This window comes from Pleurodeles waltl, chromosome 5 (genome assembly GCF_031143425.1).
Source record: "Pleurodeles waltl isolate 20211129_DDA chromosome 5, aPleWal1.hap1.20221129, whole genome shotgun sequence".
NCBI classification, from domain to species: domain Eukaryota; kingdom Metazoa; phylum Chordata; class Amphibia; order Caudata; family Salamandridae; genus Pleurodeles; species Pleurodeles waltl.
In genome coordinates, this window is record NC_090444.1 from 514,029,638 (window position 1) to 514,045,538 (window position 15,901).

At 46.3% G+C, this 15,901-nt stretch overlaps 1 protein-coding gene across 6 annotated transcripts in view; it reads left to right on the forward strand.

The window, feature by feature from the left end:
• Positions 1 to 15,901, forward strand: part of REPS1 (RALBP1 associated Eps domain containing 1) — a 748,137-nt gene that overhangs the window by 297,489 nt on the left and 434,747 nt on the right. For all 6 annotated transcript variants that reach the window (XM_069234311.1, XM_069234314.1, XM_069234310.1 and 3 more), the window contains exon 7: positions 4,873 to 4,936. In XM_069234311.1, the coding sequence (XP_069090412.1) occupies positions 4,873 to 4,936 (64 nt within the window). The remainder of the gene's footprint in view (positions 1 to 4,872; positions 4,937 to 15,901) is intronic.

The window sequence follows — 15,901 nt, forward strand, 5'->3', positions numbered from 1 at the left end:
GAGGTATCGTATGCGCTCTTCCATAAATGGGGAGGACCTTGGCTCTGTCTTTTAGCCAGTGCCCAGGACGTGTAATGTCTGCAATTCTGCGCATTGGTGTTTTTTTTTAAAGGAGACACTCTCTTGGAGATGTAGAGCAGAACTTGCTACTTCTGTATATGGTAGCTCTGCCCTGAGTTCTCAAGAAACTCAGGACCACACTGCCCAAGTCATCCTTATTGCTCTGTATTGGGCATGGAAAGCATGGTATCCAGAACTCCTGGGCTTGAGCATCTGTCATTTGATCAGGTTGCCCCTCTGGGATGATCTTTTGCCACAGCAGAAGGGCAGGGTTCTGCACCCAGACCTATACAATCTCCACCTTCTTGCTTGGAGATTTAGCAGTGACAGCTAGCACATTCATCCTTCCTCTAGGTGATTGATGTCATTTTGGCAGCCAGGCGTTGCACTACAAATACTGTATGCATTTGTCATGCCACAGTGGAATTATAACTTGGCCCTTATGTTTCTGATGTGCACTCCGTTTGAGTCGCTTTACACCTGCCCCTTTCAGCTTCTCACCCTCAAGACAGTGTCACCATTACATTAGCGCAACATGTGAGTGAGCTTCAAGCTCACTGTCAATCCACCATACACCACCATCGTCCTGGACAAGCTGATGTTGTGGGTATGGGCATTTTTTTGCCTAAAGTTGTAACACCATTCCATGTCAATCAGAACATCACCTTGCTGTAGTTCTGTGCCACCACCCCTCGAAGAGGGAGGAGAGACTCCATTGCTTGGACACCAGGAGAGCTCTAAGCTTTTACTTAGGTTGTACCAAGGAACACTGGATGGACGATCAGCTCTTTGTGGGGCTCTCTGGAGTAGAAAAAAGCAAGGATGAGTGGAAGAGCACCATCTCCTGCTGTATCGTATTCCACATTAAGTTCTGCTCTGCATTGGCGAAAAAGCAGCCTCCAGAAGGACTTCATGCTCATTCTACCAGGGCCAAACCTGATGCATCTGTATTGGTATGCTGGGATCATATCCTGGAGATTTGCCTCTCTGCTGCATGGATGTCCCTCTAATATGTTCACGGAGCACTATTGCCTGTACAGCCAGGTTCACCAAGAGTGGAATTTTGCCTACTTTGCTCTGCAGGACTTTCCAGTTTGAGTCCCTTCAGAGACCCAGCTCCAAATCGGTACAGCTTTAGTATCTGTTCAAAAAATGAAGAATGTGCTGCTAGACGTCTCTATGAGAAGAACAAGTTTCTTACCTTCTGTAGTGCTGGAGCAGAATTTTCTATATCTCAGTCTTTTAGTATAATCAATATACAAACCCCGGTTGCATGTCATACGGGCTTTGATGTTGAGAGAGAGTATTATGGACCTGTTATCACCATAAGGTCACAATTCATTAATAGATCCCCGATTCAGAAAAAAAGAATTAGTGTGAGTTAAAGGGTTTTATTTTCAATCTTTTAACTATCCTTCTTTTTTATTAAAGTATGATTCTCCAAGTCTCATTATTAAAAGTTCATATAATCTATTAATTAATATTAGTCAATATAGTAATAATGCAGCAAGGATGCTCCATAAAGGAAAATTCCTCATTCTAAATAAATGCAAGAAAAGTTGTCAATTCAGACACCCATAAAGAGGACTGAGAAAAATCAAGCAGAAGCATGAAGCTTTTGGTTTATAAGCTGGAAAGTATTCAAAGCTCAGAATCACCAGACCATTTAGATTAAAATTTAAGAAAGCATGTCTCTCCTAAAGAAAGACATCAGAAACTCAAAAAGAAAGTCTCAGTCAAAGAAATGAATGCTCTTCAAAAAGAAAAGCTTTCTCTGGTGTAGGAACATACACTAATGTAAACATACAAATTCTATGTTACAACAATATTTTGCTCCTCCTTCACGATGACCAATAGTATTTCTGCACGGTCTAGGGAACAGGTTTACTCCCCATTTTCTCATCAAAGTACAATAGTCTTTCAGACACCAGTCCTTGAATGTTTTGGTATGCTTTTCTTGTGATCCAAAAACGTCTTCTTATGAATCATTCTTCCTGTCGACTCCATCTCCTTCCGATGAGAGCCTTACTATCAGTTGTCTGTTACGAAACAAGCGTCTGTTTACTAGCTATCAGTAGGCTTTTAAAGCTGCTACTATTCAATGTGAAAACAGGCCTTTCTGTGTTAAACATTATTATTTTCCCTGTCACCATGGAATTGTCAGTTAAGCTGGACATGTTTTTCTTTGTTTCAGAAGCCTACTTCATTTGTTTGGTTACCTACTATAAAATTTGCATTGAGCATATGTTTATTTTTAACATTAAATTTTGCACATTAGCTTTAAGCAAGCATTTTGTCAGCGAACGTTCTTTCGGAGACTCCATCTGGCCGCAGATTCCTCACAGACCCTCCCATCTTCTCCGTTCTGTGAATGGACTACATCCATTAATAATATTCCAAGCGTAGGAGTTTACACTCTAATCACACCAATATACTTTTTGAGCTGTGCATCTAGGGGTGCAGACACTCATGAAAGCAGATGTTGTTAACACGGGGGAGTGGCATGTACATAGGCTCCAAACATCATTTCCAGAGCGTGAGTGCTGTCAGTGCAGAGTTGCGTGGCGTATCCCACCACAGGAGAAGGATACTGCTGAAAAGTTTCCTGTTCCGGTCTGAGCCCAGGGGAATATTCAAAAGGTGAGGAATCTGTAGCTACATAGTCTCTACTAGAAAGGTAAGTAACTTGTTCTATTTGTACACGTATTTCTGCTCTGTTGACCACTTAACTTTCTTAGAACATACACACTGCTACTGTTATCACAGAATGACAGTCTCATTAGAAGCCGCACATGGAAGCAACAGCGGCTGCTGCTCAAACTGAAATTCTGTGATGGCGAGAGTTGTAGGATTGAGGGAAAGTGAGCGTACCTCTTGCCGCTGGTCATTATCAAACATCCACGGTACACCTGCCCCTGGTGTTACTGAAAGACTTCTGCGGCGAAAGCTGTGCACAATGGTCTGTGTAGTTAGCCTTTCCCATTTAAGCTGTCATTGAATTACAACAGATGGGAAGGGACTGGTCTCTGTCGCCTTTACCTTGATCCACAAAATGTGCTAAGCAACCTTGTCAACTAGTGTCTTCCGGATCAGTTACTGCCCCCTAATGACTCCTGTAGCAGATGCTTAGTTGTGCATGGGTCCCTACTGGACAATCGCCTGTTCCAGTATATGTCATAGAAGGGCTGACCCAAGAGGGATTATCTTAGTCTCTCATCCTGGCTCATGTTACTTAGAATGTGGACACCTTTTGCCCATTACTTTCTGCATTCTAAGCAGTCTGGTTGGAGACCATTAATTGTGATCCAGCAAGTTCTAAAATAAGATGCTGAATTTGCATTTACTGGACCTCTATTCAATGAGAGCAAAAAAAAGCACACTTTTCAATTTTCATATGTGAATGCACAGTTAAGGACTGTCTGCCTTTTTGGAAGCTCTGGTGTACAGAGGTGTATGCCATGGCCGTCAAAATGCATAGCGTAACGGAATTGACATAACATGCTCTTTGATGCCTTGATCCCCTTTTGCAGTCTTATCCCTTCATTAGAGTACTATTAGCTGTCTGGGTTTGGGAGAAGGTCAGAGATTGGAAATAGATACATTTAAGATGGTTCTTATTTACTTTATGTTCCTGCTGCTGCCTTCCACGCCTCAGTGGCCGTAGTAGCATTGCCAATGTCCTGGAGTAGAAGCTATTACCACTAGTTGACTTTTGTGACTTTTAGCCTAGCATATGATGTCTCTTGGCTCAGTTTCTATCAAATTAGACTAGAGGAGGGGGGAGGGGTTTAGCTCGTTAAGTCTTAGTGAATTTTATTTATATATATATATATATATATATATATATATATATATATATATATATATATATATATTATAATAGTGAAAAGTTCAGTTTATTTTTGTGTGAAGTGTGAGAGTCATGTCAAACCACAGAGACTCTTTCAAGTGTGTTCTCACTGTTACCTCCTGTAGTTTGAGTAGCAGATGTAGCGCCTTTTACACACGCACAAAATCCTCTTCATTCTTCTCCATTGATGAGAGGGGCTAGTCATATATCCTCAGGCCTCCACAGTCCCCGTACAGTGGTTGGCATGTTCTCCAATCATTGGGAGAAGTTATCAGGCTCACAAAGGCTGCAGACACACGCAAAAGAGGCAATGTAATGAAGCAGTGATAGCAAATTATGCTGATAGTTGCTTCCAGTTGTTCATTGTGACTAACATCAGCAGTGTGGCACACACTGCAGCATTATTACACCCCTGTCTAGCAGTAAGTACCAGTTCTCCGACTTCCCAAAGCACTGTCATCATAGCCTAAAACTAGCAACATGTATCATCCACGAAAAAGCAGTTCACAACATAAGACTTTTGGCCAGATCATCTGTACAATTGGTGCATATACCCTTGGGCTTCTGCGAGTGACACTGAAACAGCTCAGCACATTGGTGTTTATGCTTCAAAACACAAAACCTATCTGGGTTTTATTCAACTTTACCTAATTGTCACTTCTTGGTGTTCAGGGTTCCTCGTAACAAAGTCTGGATGGTGTTTTTGTATTTGAAAACTTTAAAATATTCTCTCAAAAATTGCATTGCTCATAGCCACATGCTGCTGTCTTCCTTCTATCATCATGACTACAGTTGTATACCAGTAAACCTGTTCTGATACCATAATTGTGGCGCAAACCTCAAAAAGTGATGCATTTCAGCAATTTGATAACAATCGTGAAAAACTGAAAACGTGTATATGCGTAATCTAGTCAAGCTGAATTCAGTGGTTCTGACTAAAAGTCTGTTTTGAACCGTTTCAGGGTCATCTGCAAAGGAATTCTTTACGAAATCTAAGCTACCCATTCTAGAGCTTTCCCACATATGGTAAGTGTACTTCCATAAAATTAAGTGAATTTACTATAGTTTTTTATTCAGCTCCTACATAGTGCAAGGGTAAAAGCATTGTTTCACCTAAGGAAATGATCACATTTGAGTTGTAAAAGCACGGCAATAGTGTGTCCTTTTGCAATGCATTATGTTGTAGGACATATGGGTGTTGGAGTGGTACAATTCAGTTATTTGGTTGAAATATATTGCTTCCCAAAGTTTACACTAAAGAAGCATATGTTCAGGCAATAATTGTAAATTCATTTCACCTCTTCTCATTCCCTCAGAAACACTATGGGGTACGCTATTAGCGCAGTCTCCTGCTGTGAACGAATGCAAAGTGAAGTAGTCAAATGTAGTCCTCTGCAATCACTTCAGGGTGTATATATAACAACCTTCTTCTGTAAGCCAAAGCCTAGGTAAAGTGATCAGTTTTCATATTTAAACAAGCACAGTGATATCAGAGTAAAGGGTAAAAGTAGTCACAACAAAATCTTTTTGCACTCTGATGCCTAATAAGGGAGTCAAAGCAATCTGTAATAAGTGTTAGGATAGATGCTTGATCACCTGCCCAAATATTACATTTCCCAAATACAGGGTGATGTTGGTAGAGCCATTTAATGAAGTATAATGAGAGCAATACTCTTCTGTGATCTTGCACTGGGTAACGTAATAGCCTCTTTCTATGATTCAGTAAATGGAACATTTTAGTATTCTTGGACATAAATCAAATTAAGTTAAACATGACCAGACTAATAACATTTAGTAGCTCACTGCAGAATAAAGCTATTGGAACAATTTCCTTCTGCAAACTAATGCAGGCTAAGTAAATTGAGCAATCTGGTTCTGTGCTCTAATGTACAGTAACTTAATTATAATTCAGTTTTCTGCCCAATGCAGAGTGAATTTATCTGTGTAATCTTCTAAATTGAATATAGCTTAAAGTAATAAATATGACCCGATAAACTAATAAATTGTAATTTATTGATAGCAGTTTTCTTAGTAATACAGGCTGAACTAATATGCAGTTTCCAGAGTAACTCAAAGTATTCGCTTTGTAAACACTTAATGAGTACAGTAGTCGGAGTAATCCATCTATAATTGAATGTAGCGTTAATAGTTGGTGTAATATGTTATGTAGTAAATTATACAGCCATTGGAGTAATACCCTTCTGCAAGTACGTGTTACTGTAATAAGTACTACAATTTTATCATCAAATACGAGGCATAATAAACAGCATTGTGCATCTGCATTTTAATGAAGGGTAGTGTGATCATAAGTAATCGCATGCTTTGCAATGGAATGCAGGCCCACTTAATAAAGTAACATTCTGTGACAAATATATACTTACATACTCTTTTGTAATCCAATGCAGATTAAAGTAATGTGACTGTACGTCTCTTTGTAGCCATTTACTGAAATTAATGCATGTCCAAATATTACAATGTTTACTACAAGTGGGACATGACTCAAGAAACCTTATAAGATGGTATTCGAGGGGGCTTTAGATGGCAGTCGTAGTTGTTGCATCTGTTATGTGACTAAGGTGCTTTTGAGGGAAGCTAGCACTGATGCTGCCTGTGCTGAATTAGTTCCGTCTGTGCCTAACTTCGCACGTGTGTGTGTGTGTGTGTGTGTGTGTGTGTGTGTGATGTTGCTACCCTTCATGTGAAACTAACGTTTGCCATGCTTTGACTGTTAAATTCCTTTTGATGTTTGTGTGAGACTCTTGCACTGCTGCTTATCCTGTGCTTGTGTTGAATATGTTCTGTGCTTTCACTGTTCCTGCCAGTGCATGTTTTTTTAACTCTGTGGGAGGGCTTCATGCTGAAGTATAACATTATGTACATGACCCGTGTTCTGTGCAGTCACGTACCTAAAGATCTTTGTGGAAGATTGCAGTTCTTGTCCTTACATGTGTGCCATAAAGTGATAATTTGAAATCCAGTTTGAGATGCCCGCAAATCTATCAAAGTTATGAAAATTACTCAGTGAAAATGCGGTGGAAGGTCACATTTAATATCTGTTGTAAATAACATGTTGACTACAACTTGAAGGTACCCATGTTATGGAAGAGGACATTTCAGAAAAAGCTTTCGAGTTTTTGTTTCTGCACAGATCAGGTGGCTGGCGGTTTGTACCTTCAGTAAGAAATATACAGGTTAATCCTCATATTCAGTACTTAAAAAACATACCCAGTGAATGAAAAACCATTCCCTCTTACAGTGTTGTGAAATTGTGGACAAGCTGGGCTTGTCCTAAGGCCCTACGTTTTGGGTGTTAATGAAGTTCCATGTAGTCCATAACCTATCCATTGAAAAACATATTTGCCCCAAGAGTGTTACCTGCTTTTGGAGTGAAGTCTTCAGCTTTTAGGTACCAAAATTGCAATGTGATTGATTTGCAGAGGTGAGAGTTTCTAACTCTATTATGGCTCCCCATTGGCGTATCATCTTCATTTGAGAAGGTACTATAAAACGTGACAGTCTTCGTTCCACCAATGTTACCCTTCTAAGCACAATCCCACGACACAACTTCTAAAAACCACACATTTGCATATTGAGCTACGGATGCCCGTTCAGGACTGGGCAGCAGAGTCCTCACCCCGCTGATGAGTGTTCAGCGCTAACAGGAAGTCAGGTTGTGCTAGTGGATTGCAGAGGAGTTTGACAAGGCAAACAAGGGATTATTTCGAACTGTCACAAATGTGGTTCCCCCAACAAAAATATACAGGTCTCTGCGTGATTATACAAGTTATTATTCGCGGGACACTGTCATTAGGCAACCGCTAACGTCAGGTGTTCATAAATGTTAGGGAGAAACATTGCTTTCCCACTAGGCACATGAGTATTTTCAATTCTTCTGACCCCCGATTCAACACTAGGGTTGCTCCAGCCATGTCTCCACAGGATGACTTTGTTGTAGCATGTGATCTGAGAGTCAGTAAATCAAAATCATTATTTTGTGGACATCATGAACTTGGGCACTGACTATTTTTCCTTTTCATTATTTTATTTAGATATGGGGAATACCTGAAAGATAACAAGAATTATGCACATTTGAAACATTTAAGGACAGTGTCAACGTGTCACAATATATTTGTTGTAGATTTTCCTATTTGGAACGTTGTTATTGTATATTTTCTGCCTGGCGTTATATACTAATGGCCTTTCATCTTCTATAGTTTAAAAACAGACGTCATTATGGCATCAGCATTGTTATATGTATCTGATAGAGACTTCTAGTTGCCGACTCCTTACCTTAGAATTTTCCCCCAGGCGTCAGACTGGATCTGGAGATTTTTCTTCGAGTAATACCCTTGCGCATGGGTAGGTGGCGGTGGTCGACTTCGTAGGCGTCGTGGTTGCCGTGATGACGTCAGGAGTAGTACGTAGACGCCACCCTCAAGCAGTGACGTCAGTTCTTTTCTTTCCATGCCACACGCTGATCTGGAGAGAGCTACCCTAGGCTATTTTTTGGCCCAATTCAACCATTTTGTTGAGTTTTTTTGTGTGTGGTTTTGGTGCGTCTAGGATGTCCCCGAAGACCAGGTTCAGGCCTTGTGAGGACTGCCATCGGATGATGTCGGTGATGGATCCTCATTACGTTTGTCTGTGGTGCCTCAGAGTGTCGGGCCATGCACCCGAAGGCTCTGAGGGAGCGATCTCTAAAGCTAATGGCGGCCCGGGCCTCGACTCTGCGTAGGTCCCGGTCTCGCTCAAGAGGAAGGTCTCGAGATCGGTCGCGGAGTCATCACCACTCGTCTTCTTCTAAATCCTCGGGTCAAGGTAAAAAGAAGAAGTCTGCAAAGAAGTCCCATCGCTCTCCGACTTCACCCCGTCACTCGGCAGACGCGGTAAGAGTGTCCACGCACTAGGCCTCTGTCCTCTGAGCCTGCGTCTGGGTTGGCTCCGCGCTTCCCCAAGTTTCCCGGAGCCAGAGCGACCCCTGCCCAATTAAAAGAGCTTTACGAGGCCATGCGCCTCATATTTGGGCGGGCCGACCCAGATACTGCGCCTTCGGGCCCAAGGGGTTCGGCTGATGGGCCTTCAGGTTCCACGCTGGCAGTTTCAGCCCCGGCCACCGAGGTCACCTCTGGATCCGTGCGCGGATCCGCACCGGCGCCAGTCGCACCCTCAAGACCTTCCCCGGCGCCGGGTCGATTATCGACACTCCTGACTTCTGTGGTGCCACCCGATTCTTATCCTGACGAGTCGGAGGGCCGTCAGCCGACAACGCCTTTGGCTTCGGTGGGGCCTATTCGCACCAGGTTGGATTTGAACCCTTTTTCCTATGGGTATGAATAGGGGGGGGAATTAGAGGGTTCCCTGGACCCTTATGAATACCAGGATGACCCTGCTATGGACTGGGCACAGGATTTGGGCGAAGGCAGTGGTCTGGCTCCTGACGCTGGCATTCTGTCTCCTCCTACCGTGGCTACGGCAGAGGGAGCAACTTATGGTATGGTGGTCAGTAGGGCACCTGAGGTCCTCGGCCTTGAGCTTCCTACTGTAGAGGTCAGGTCTAATCTCCTGACGAAGGTGCTTCAGCCTGGGGCTTCTACTTCAGAACCCCTTTTACCATTTAATGAAGCCCTCACAGATGTCCTTTTGGATACATGGTCCAAACCCAACACAGGGGCTCCTGTGAATAAGACTATCTCACGCCGCCATCGGCCCGCTCCGAACGACCCTAAATTCCTGTCCCAACACGCTACGCCTGAGGGTCTTGTTATCCAGGCTTCCTCTTGGCGCATTCCCTTCCGCACCCCTGGATAGGGAATCCAAAAGGCTGGAACAATTTGGCAAGAAGTTGTTTTCTTCCTCCAGTCTAGCGCTGCGGTATGTGAACACTGCATGCCTTTTGGGCCGTTTTACCCACTCCTTATGGGATACGGTTGCGCAAGTCCTGCCGCAGATACCGGAGGAGGCCCGTGCTATCGTCTCCTAAGCAGTAAACGATGGGAGAAACGTGGCAAAGTTAACAATGCGTCGTGGGCTGGACAAACCTGACTCTCTGGGCAGATTGGTTGCAACTGCAGTGGCCTTACGGCGCCACACCTGGTTACGCACTTCTGGTTTCTCGGGGGATGTCCAACAGTCACTCATGGACATGCCCTTTTGATTGCAACCATCGCTTTGGAGACAAAGCGGACTCGGAGAGATTCATGGATTACCGGGCTACGGCTCGGTCCCTCAGTCTTTCCTCGGCCTCTCGCCCACCACAGTCCGCTTTTCCCCCTTTTCGTGGACATGGAAGGGGCGCCCTATTGCGTCCTCCACACAGCCACCGTGCCACACATGCTGGCCAGCCTATGCGTGGCCAAGGACGCGGAATCCTACGTGGTCGTGGGACAGGGAACCAGAGGTCGGTCCTTTCCACCTCTGCCCCCACCGCAGCCTCCAAACCCTCCTAGTCCGTCCCCTCACTCCTGCCCAGTTGGTGGCAGGATTCGCCATCACCTGCCCCACTGGGAACATATCACCACGGACGGGTGGGTTTTGCAGATCATTTGAAAGGGCTACTCCCTCCCTTTCGAATCTGCTCCACCACACATGCCACATCCTTCAATCACTTTCCGGAGGATCATTTGGCGCTTCTCTGCCAGGGAGTTGCAGCTCTCTTGGCCAAGGGAGCTATAGAAAAAGTCCCTGTGCTAGAAGTAGGTCGTGGTTGTTATTCCCGCTACTTTCTGATACCAAAGAAGGACAAGGGCTTACGTCCTATCCTAAACCTTCAGGACCTGAACTACTTCCTCAAGAAGGAGAAATTCAAAATGCTCACCCTGGCTCAGGTTCTGTATGCCTTCGACCCAGGAGACTGGATGGTAGCGTTGAACTTGCAGGACACTTATTTCCACATCCCCATCTTGCCGGCCCACAGACGTTACCTACGATTCATGGTAGCTCACAAGCACTTTCAGTTTACCGTGCTCCCTTTCGGCCTTACCAGTGCCCCTCAGGTGTTCATGAAAGTGATAGCGGTGGCTGCAGCTCATCTGCGCAGGTTAAGGGCCTCAGTCTTCCCCTACCTCGACGACTGGTGTTTGAAGGCGGACTTGCCCCAGAAAGTAGTCTCCCACCTTCAGACTACGGCAAACCTAATGCAAACGCTGAGGTTCACTATCAACGTGCCGAAGTCACACCTGAATCCCTCTCAGTCGCTCCCTTTTATCGGGGCAGTTCTGGACACCGTGCCGTATTGGGCTTATTCTATTGACAAACGAGTCCAAGACATTCAGGCTATGATTCCGATCTTTTAGCCTTGGTCCTGGGTTTCGGTGAGATTGACTCTGAGGCTGCTGGGCCTCATGGCCTCCTGTATCCTGCCAGTAACCCATGCCAGATGGCATATGCGGGCTCTGCAGTGGGACCTAAAGTTCCAGTGGGTGCAGCATCAGGAGAATCTATCCGACGTGGTCCAGATTTCGGAAGGAACTGCGAAAGACCTGCAGTGGTGGCTTTCGAATCCAAATTGGGTCCATGGCAGATCCCTCTCCCTCATGCGTCACTTCTGGGTTGGGGTGGCCACATGGGAGAGGCGGATATCAGAGGCCTCTGGTCTCCGGCGGAGTCCGGACTCCATATAAATCTGCTGGATCTCCGGGTGATCAGGCTTGCGTTGAAATCATTTCTTCCCTCCCTCGAAGGGGAAAGTAGTGCAGGTGTTCATGGACAATACTAACGCCATGTGGTACTCCAACAAACAGGGCGGAGTAGGGTCCTGGACCCTTTGTCAGGAGGCACTATGCCTCTGGACATGGCTGGAACATCAGGGCATAATCCTGATGGTTCAACATCTGGCGGGATCCCTTAACGCCAGAGCAGACAAACTCAGCCGTCAATGCACAGCCGATCACGAATGGCGTCTCCATCCGGAGGTGGCGCGGGGTCTCTTTCAGAATTGGGGAGAACCGTGGTTAGATCTGTTTGCCTCTGCAGGCAACGCACAATGTCAGCTGTTTTGCCTGTTGGAGTTGCCAAGGCGGCACTCGCTTGGAGACTCTTTTCGTCTCGAGTGGAGCTTGGACCTCCTTTACGCCTATCCTTCTGCCCAGAGTTCTCAAGAAAATCAAGAACAACCGGGCCCAAGTCATCTTGGTGGCTTCAGACTGGGCTCGAAGATTGTGGTTCAGAGAGCTATTGAGTATGCCCATCGATCCTCCACTCAGACTGCCTCTTCGGGCTGATCTTCTGTCACAGCAACAGGGGGCGGTTCTTCACCCGAACCTGTCCAACCTCCGCCTCATGCGTGGAGATTGAGCTGCAACAGTTGACGGCTTTTGCCCTTCCACCCGAAGATTGCAGTGTTATCTTGGCAGCCACTGGGCTGGAGTGGAGATATTACACTGGGCTGGAGTGGAGATATTACACTGGGCTGGAGTGGAGATATTACACTGGGCTGGAGTGGAGATATTACACTGGGCTGGGGTGGATTGGATTACACTGGGCTGGGGTGGATTGGATTACACTGGGCTGGGGTGGATTGGATTACACTGGGCTGGGGTGGATTGGATTACACTGGGCTGGGGTGGATTGGATTACACTGGGCTGGGGTGGATTGGATTACACTGGGCTGGGGTGGATTGGATTACACTGGGCTGTGGTGGATTGGATTACACTGGGCTGTGGTGGATTGGATTACACTGGGCTGTGGTGGATTGGATTACACTGGTCTGTGGTGGATTGGATTGGACTGGACTGGAGTGGGGCAGGGTGGACTGGATGGTTTGGATTGGAGTGGCTGGGGTGGGCTGGATGGTTTGGATTGGAGTGGCTGGGGTGGGCTGGATGGTTTGGATTGGAGTGGCTGGGGTGGGCTGGAGGGATTAGATTGGAATTGGGTGGGCTGGATGAAGTAGGGTGGGGTGGGCTGAGTGGAGTGTATTGAGGTGGGGTGGATTGGAGTGAGTAGGTGGAGTGTAGTTGGGTGGATTGGATTGGGGTGTGGTGGGCTGCAGTAGGATGGATTGGGGGGATGGATTGCAGTGGGGTGGGGAGGGATGGTTTGCAGTGGGGTGGGATGGATTGCAGTGGGGTGGACTGGTTTGGGATGGATTAGAGCGGGTGGATTGCATTGAGGTGGGGTGAACTGAACGGGGATGGGGTGGATTGGATTGTTTTGGAGTGAGATGGACCGAACTGGGATGGAGTGAGGTAGAGTGGGGCATTGTATTGGACTGGGGTGAGGTGGATTGGGAAGGACTGTGATAGAGAGGGTAGATTGTATTGGACTAGAGTAGGGTGGGGTGGATTGAAATGGGGTGATGTGTATAGGGTTGGGGGACTGAGGGTGGATTGGAGTGGGTGGGGTGGACTGGGTTGGGGTGGATCAGATTGGGTTGGATTAGGATGGGTGGATTGAGTATGGTGTATTGGGTGGGGCTGGTTGGATTGGGGTGGGATGAGTTGGATTGGAGTGAATTGTGGATTGATATGGTGTGGGGTAGATCGGATTGGTGTGGAGCGGACTGGGTTGGAGTGTGGTAGATTAAGGTAGGTTGGGATGGATTGGACTGGAGTAGGTTGGATTACTGTGGATGTAATTGGACTGTAGTGGGGTGTATTAAAGTGGATTGTATTGGAGTAGGATGGATTGGGGTGGGGTGGATTGACTGGATTGAAGTGGGATGGATTGGGTGGCAGTGGACTTGATAGGCGTGGGGCGGATTGGAGTGGGTGGGTGAATGGATTGGAGTGGTATGGGTTGTACCGGAGCATGGTGGGTTGTATTGAAGTAGGGTGGGTTGTATTAGGGTTGTTTGAGGTGGAGTGGGGTGAGTTGGATTGGAGTGGGGTGAGTTGGATTGGGTTGGATTGGAGTAGGGTGGATTGGATTGGGGTGGGGTGAATTATATTGGGGTGTGGTGGATGGGGGTGTGGTGGGCTGCAGTAGGATGGATTGGAGTGCAGCGGGTTATATTGGGATGGATTGGAGCGGGGTGGATTGCATTGAGGTGAGGTGGATTTATTGGGGTGGGTTGGATTGTATTGGACTGGGGGTGGGGTGGATTGTACTGGATTGGGATAGAGTAGGGTGGATTGTATTGGACTACAATAGGGTGGGGTGGATTGTATTGGACCAGAGTAGGGTGGGGTGGATTGAAATGGGGCAGGGTGTGTAGGGGTGTGGTGGACTGGATTGGAGTGGGGTGGATTGATTTGATTGTGGTAGGGGGACTGGTTTGAGGTGGACTGGAGTGGACATATTGAGGTGGGGTGGATTTAGTGTGTTGGGTTGGGTTTGTTTTGGCTGGATTGGAGTGGATTGTGGTGGATTGGATTGGTGGGTGGTAGATTGGATTAGATTGGTGTTGGGTGAATTAATGGGAATGAATTGAACTGCAGCAGGGTGGATTAAAGTGGATTGTATTGGAGTGGGATGGATTGGGGTGGTGTGGGTTGACTGGATTGAAGTAGGATGGATTAGGTTGCAGTGGACTTGATGGGCATGGGATGGATAGACGTTGGTGGATTTATTAGATTGGAGTGGTGTGGGTTGTGGGTGGGTTGTATTGGAGTGGGCTAGGATGGAGTGAGGTGAGTTGTATTGGACTGGGGTGGGGTAGATTGGACTGGGCTGGATTGCAGTGGATTGGATTGCTGTGGGGTGGAATGTGGGGGATTGGTTTGGATTGGAGTGGGGTGGATTGGGATGAAATGAGGTGGATTGAATAAGAATTGCAATGAGGCAGATTGTTTTGGATTGAAGTGGGTTGTTTAGGATTGGAGAAGGCCAGTGAGGAGTGTGGCAGGTTGGAGTCGGGCACTGTGTTTTGGATTAAAGTGGGGCAGATTGGAGTGGGGAAAGATTGTATTAGGGTGGATTGGAGTGGGTGGATTGGGTTGGTTTGGAGTGTAATGGATTTGGTTGGTTTGGAGTGGAATAGATAGAAGTGAGGCGGATTGGAGTGGGGTGGATTGAGAATGACTGGGGTGGATTGGATTAGCGTGAGGTGGATTGGATTGGAGTTTGGCGTATTGTTTGGGATTGAAGTGGAGCAGACTGGAGTGGGGCAGATCGGATTGGAGGGGGGCGGATTGTTTTGGATTGGAGGGGGGCGGATTGTTTTGGATTGGAGTGGGGCGGATTGTTTTGGATTGAAGTGGGGCGGATTGTTTTGGATTGGAGTGGGGCGGATTGTTTTGGATTGGAGTGGGGCGGATTGTTTTGGATTGGAGTGGGGCGGATTGTTTTGGATTGGAGTGGGGTGGATTAAAGTGGGCCAGAATCAAGTGGGATAAATTGTTATGGATTGTGGTGGGGCGGATGGAGTGGGGCAGATTGTTTTGATTGGGAGTGGGGAAGATTGTAATGGATTGGTGTTCAGCTGATTGCAGTGGGGCATATTGTTATGGACTTGAGCAGTGCAAATTGTTTTGGACTGGTGTGGGGTAGATTGTTTTGGACTGGAGTGGGGCGGATTGTTTTGTTCTTGGATTTATATTGCTTACAAACACTGCCCATCCCTCTTAGATTCTATGTAATGAGCTTATATTTACCTCATGCCCCTATGGTAGCCATAGAGAGCAGTGCTGTTTAGGGCCTGTAAAACTAAGCAGTGAATTACCCTTGTGCAAAGAGTGGAGTACCATCCTGCAAAGGGGACAGCATCCATGAGGTAGCCCCTCCCAGAAAATCCAAACCCTGAAGAAAAAACATCCAGACCATTTAAAAAAGGCATCCAGCCAAACTATGGACATCTCATGAAAGGGGAACTATTCAAGGCACAAAGCTAGTGTGTAAGACATCAACTGATGTAAAAAGAATGACCCTAAGAAGGGGTAGCCAGCCACAGGTTAGCCCGCTCCATACAAGCATACAGCCAACCAAAATAGTAAGGCAGTGCTTGCAACATGCACAATAGCTACCCAGTGGCCAGATTGGCCCATTAGTCAGAGTTGATCGGTAAATTGTAAGGACAGCGACACATAGAGTATCAAGAATCACATACTCGTCTG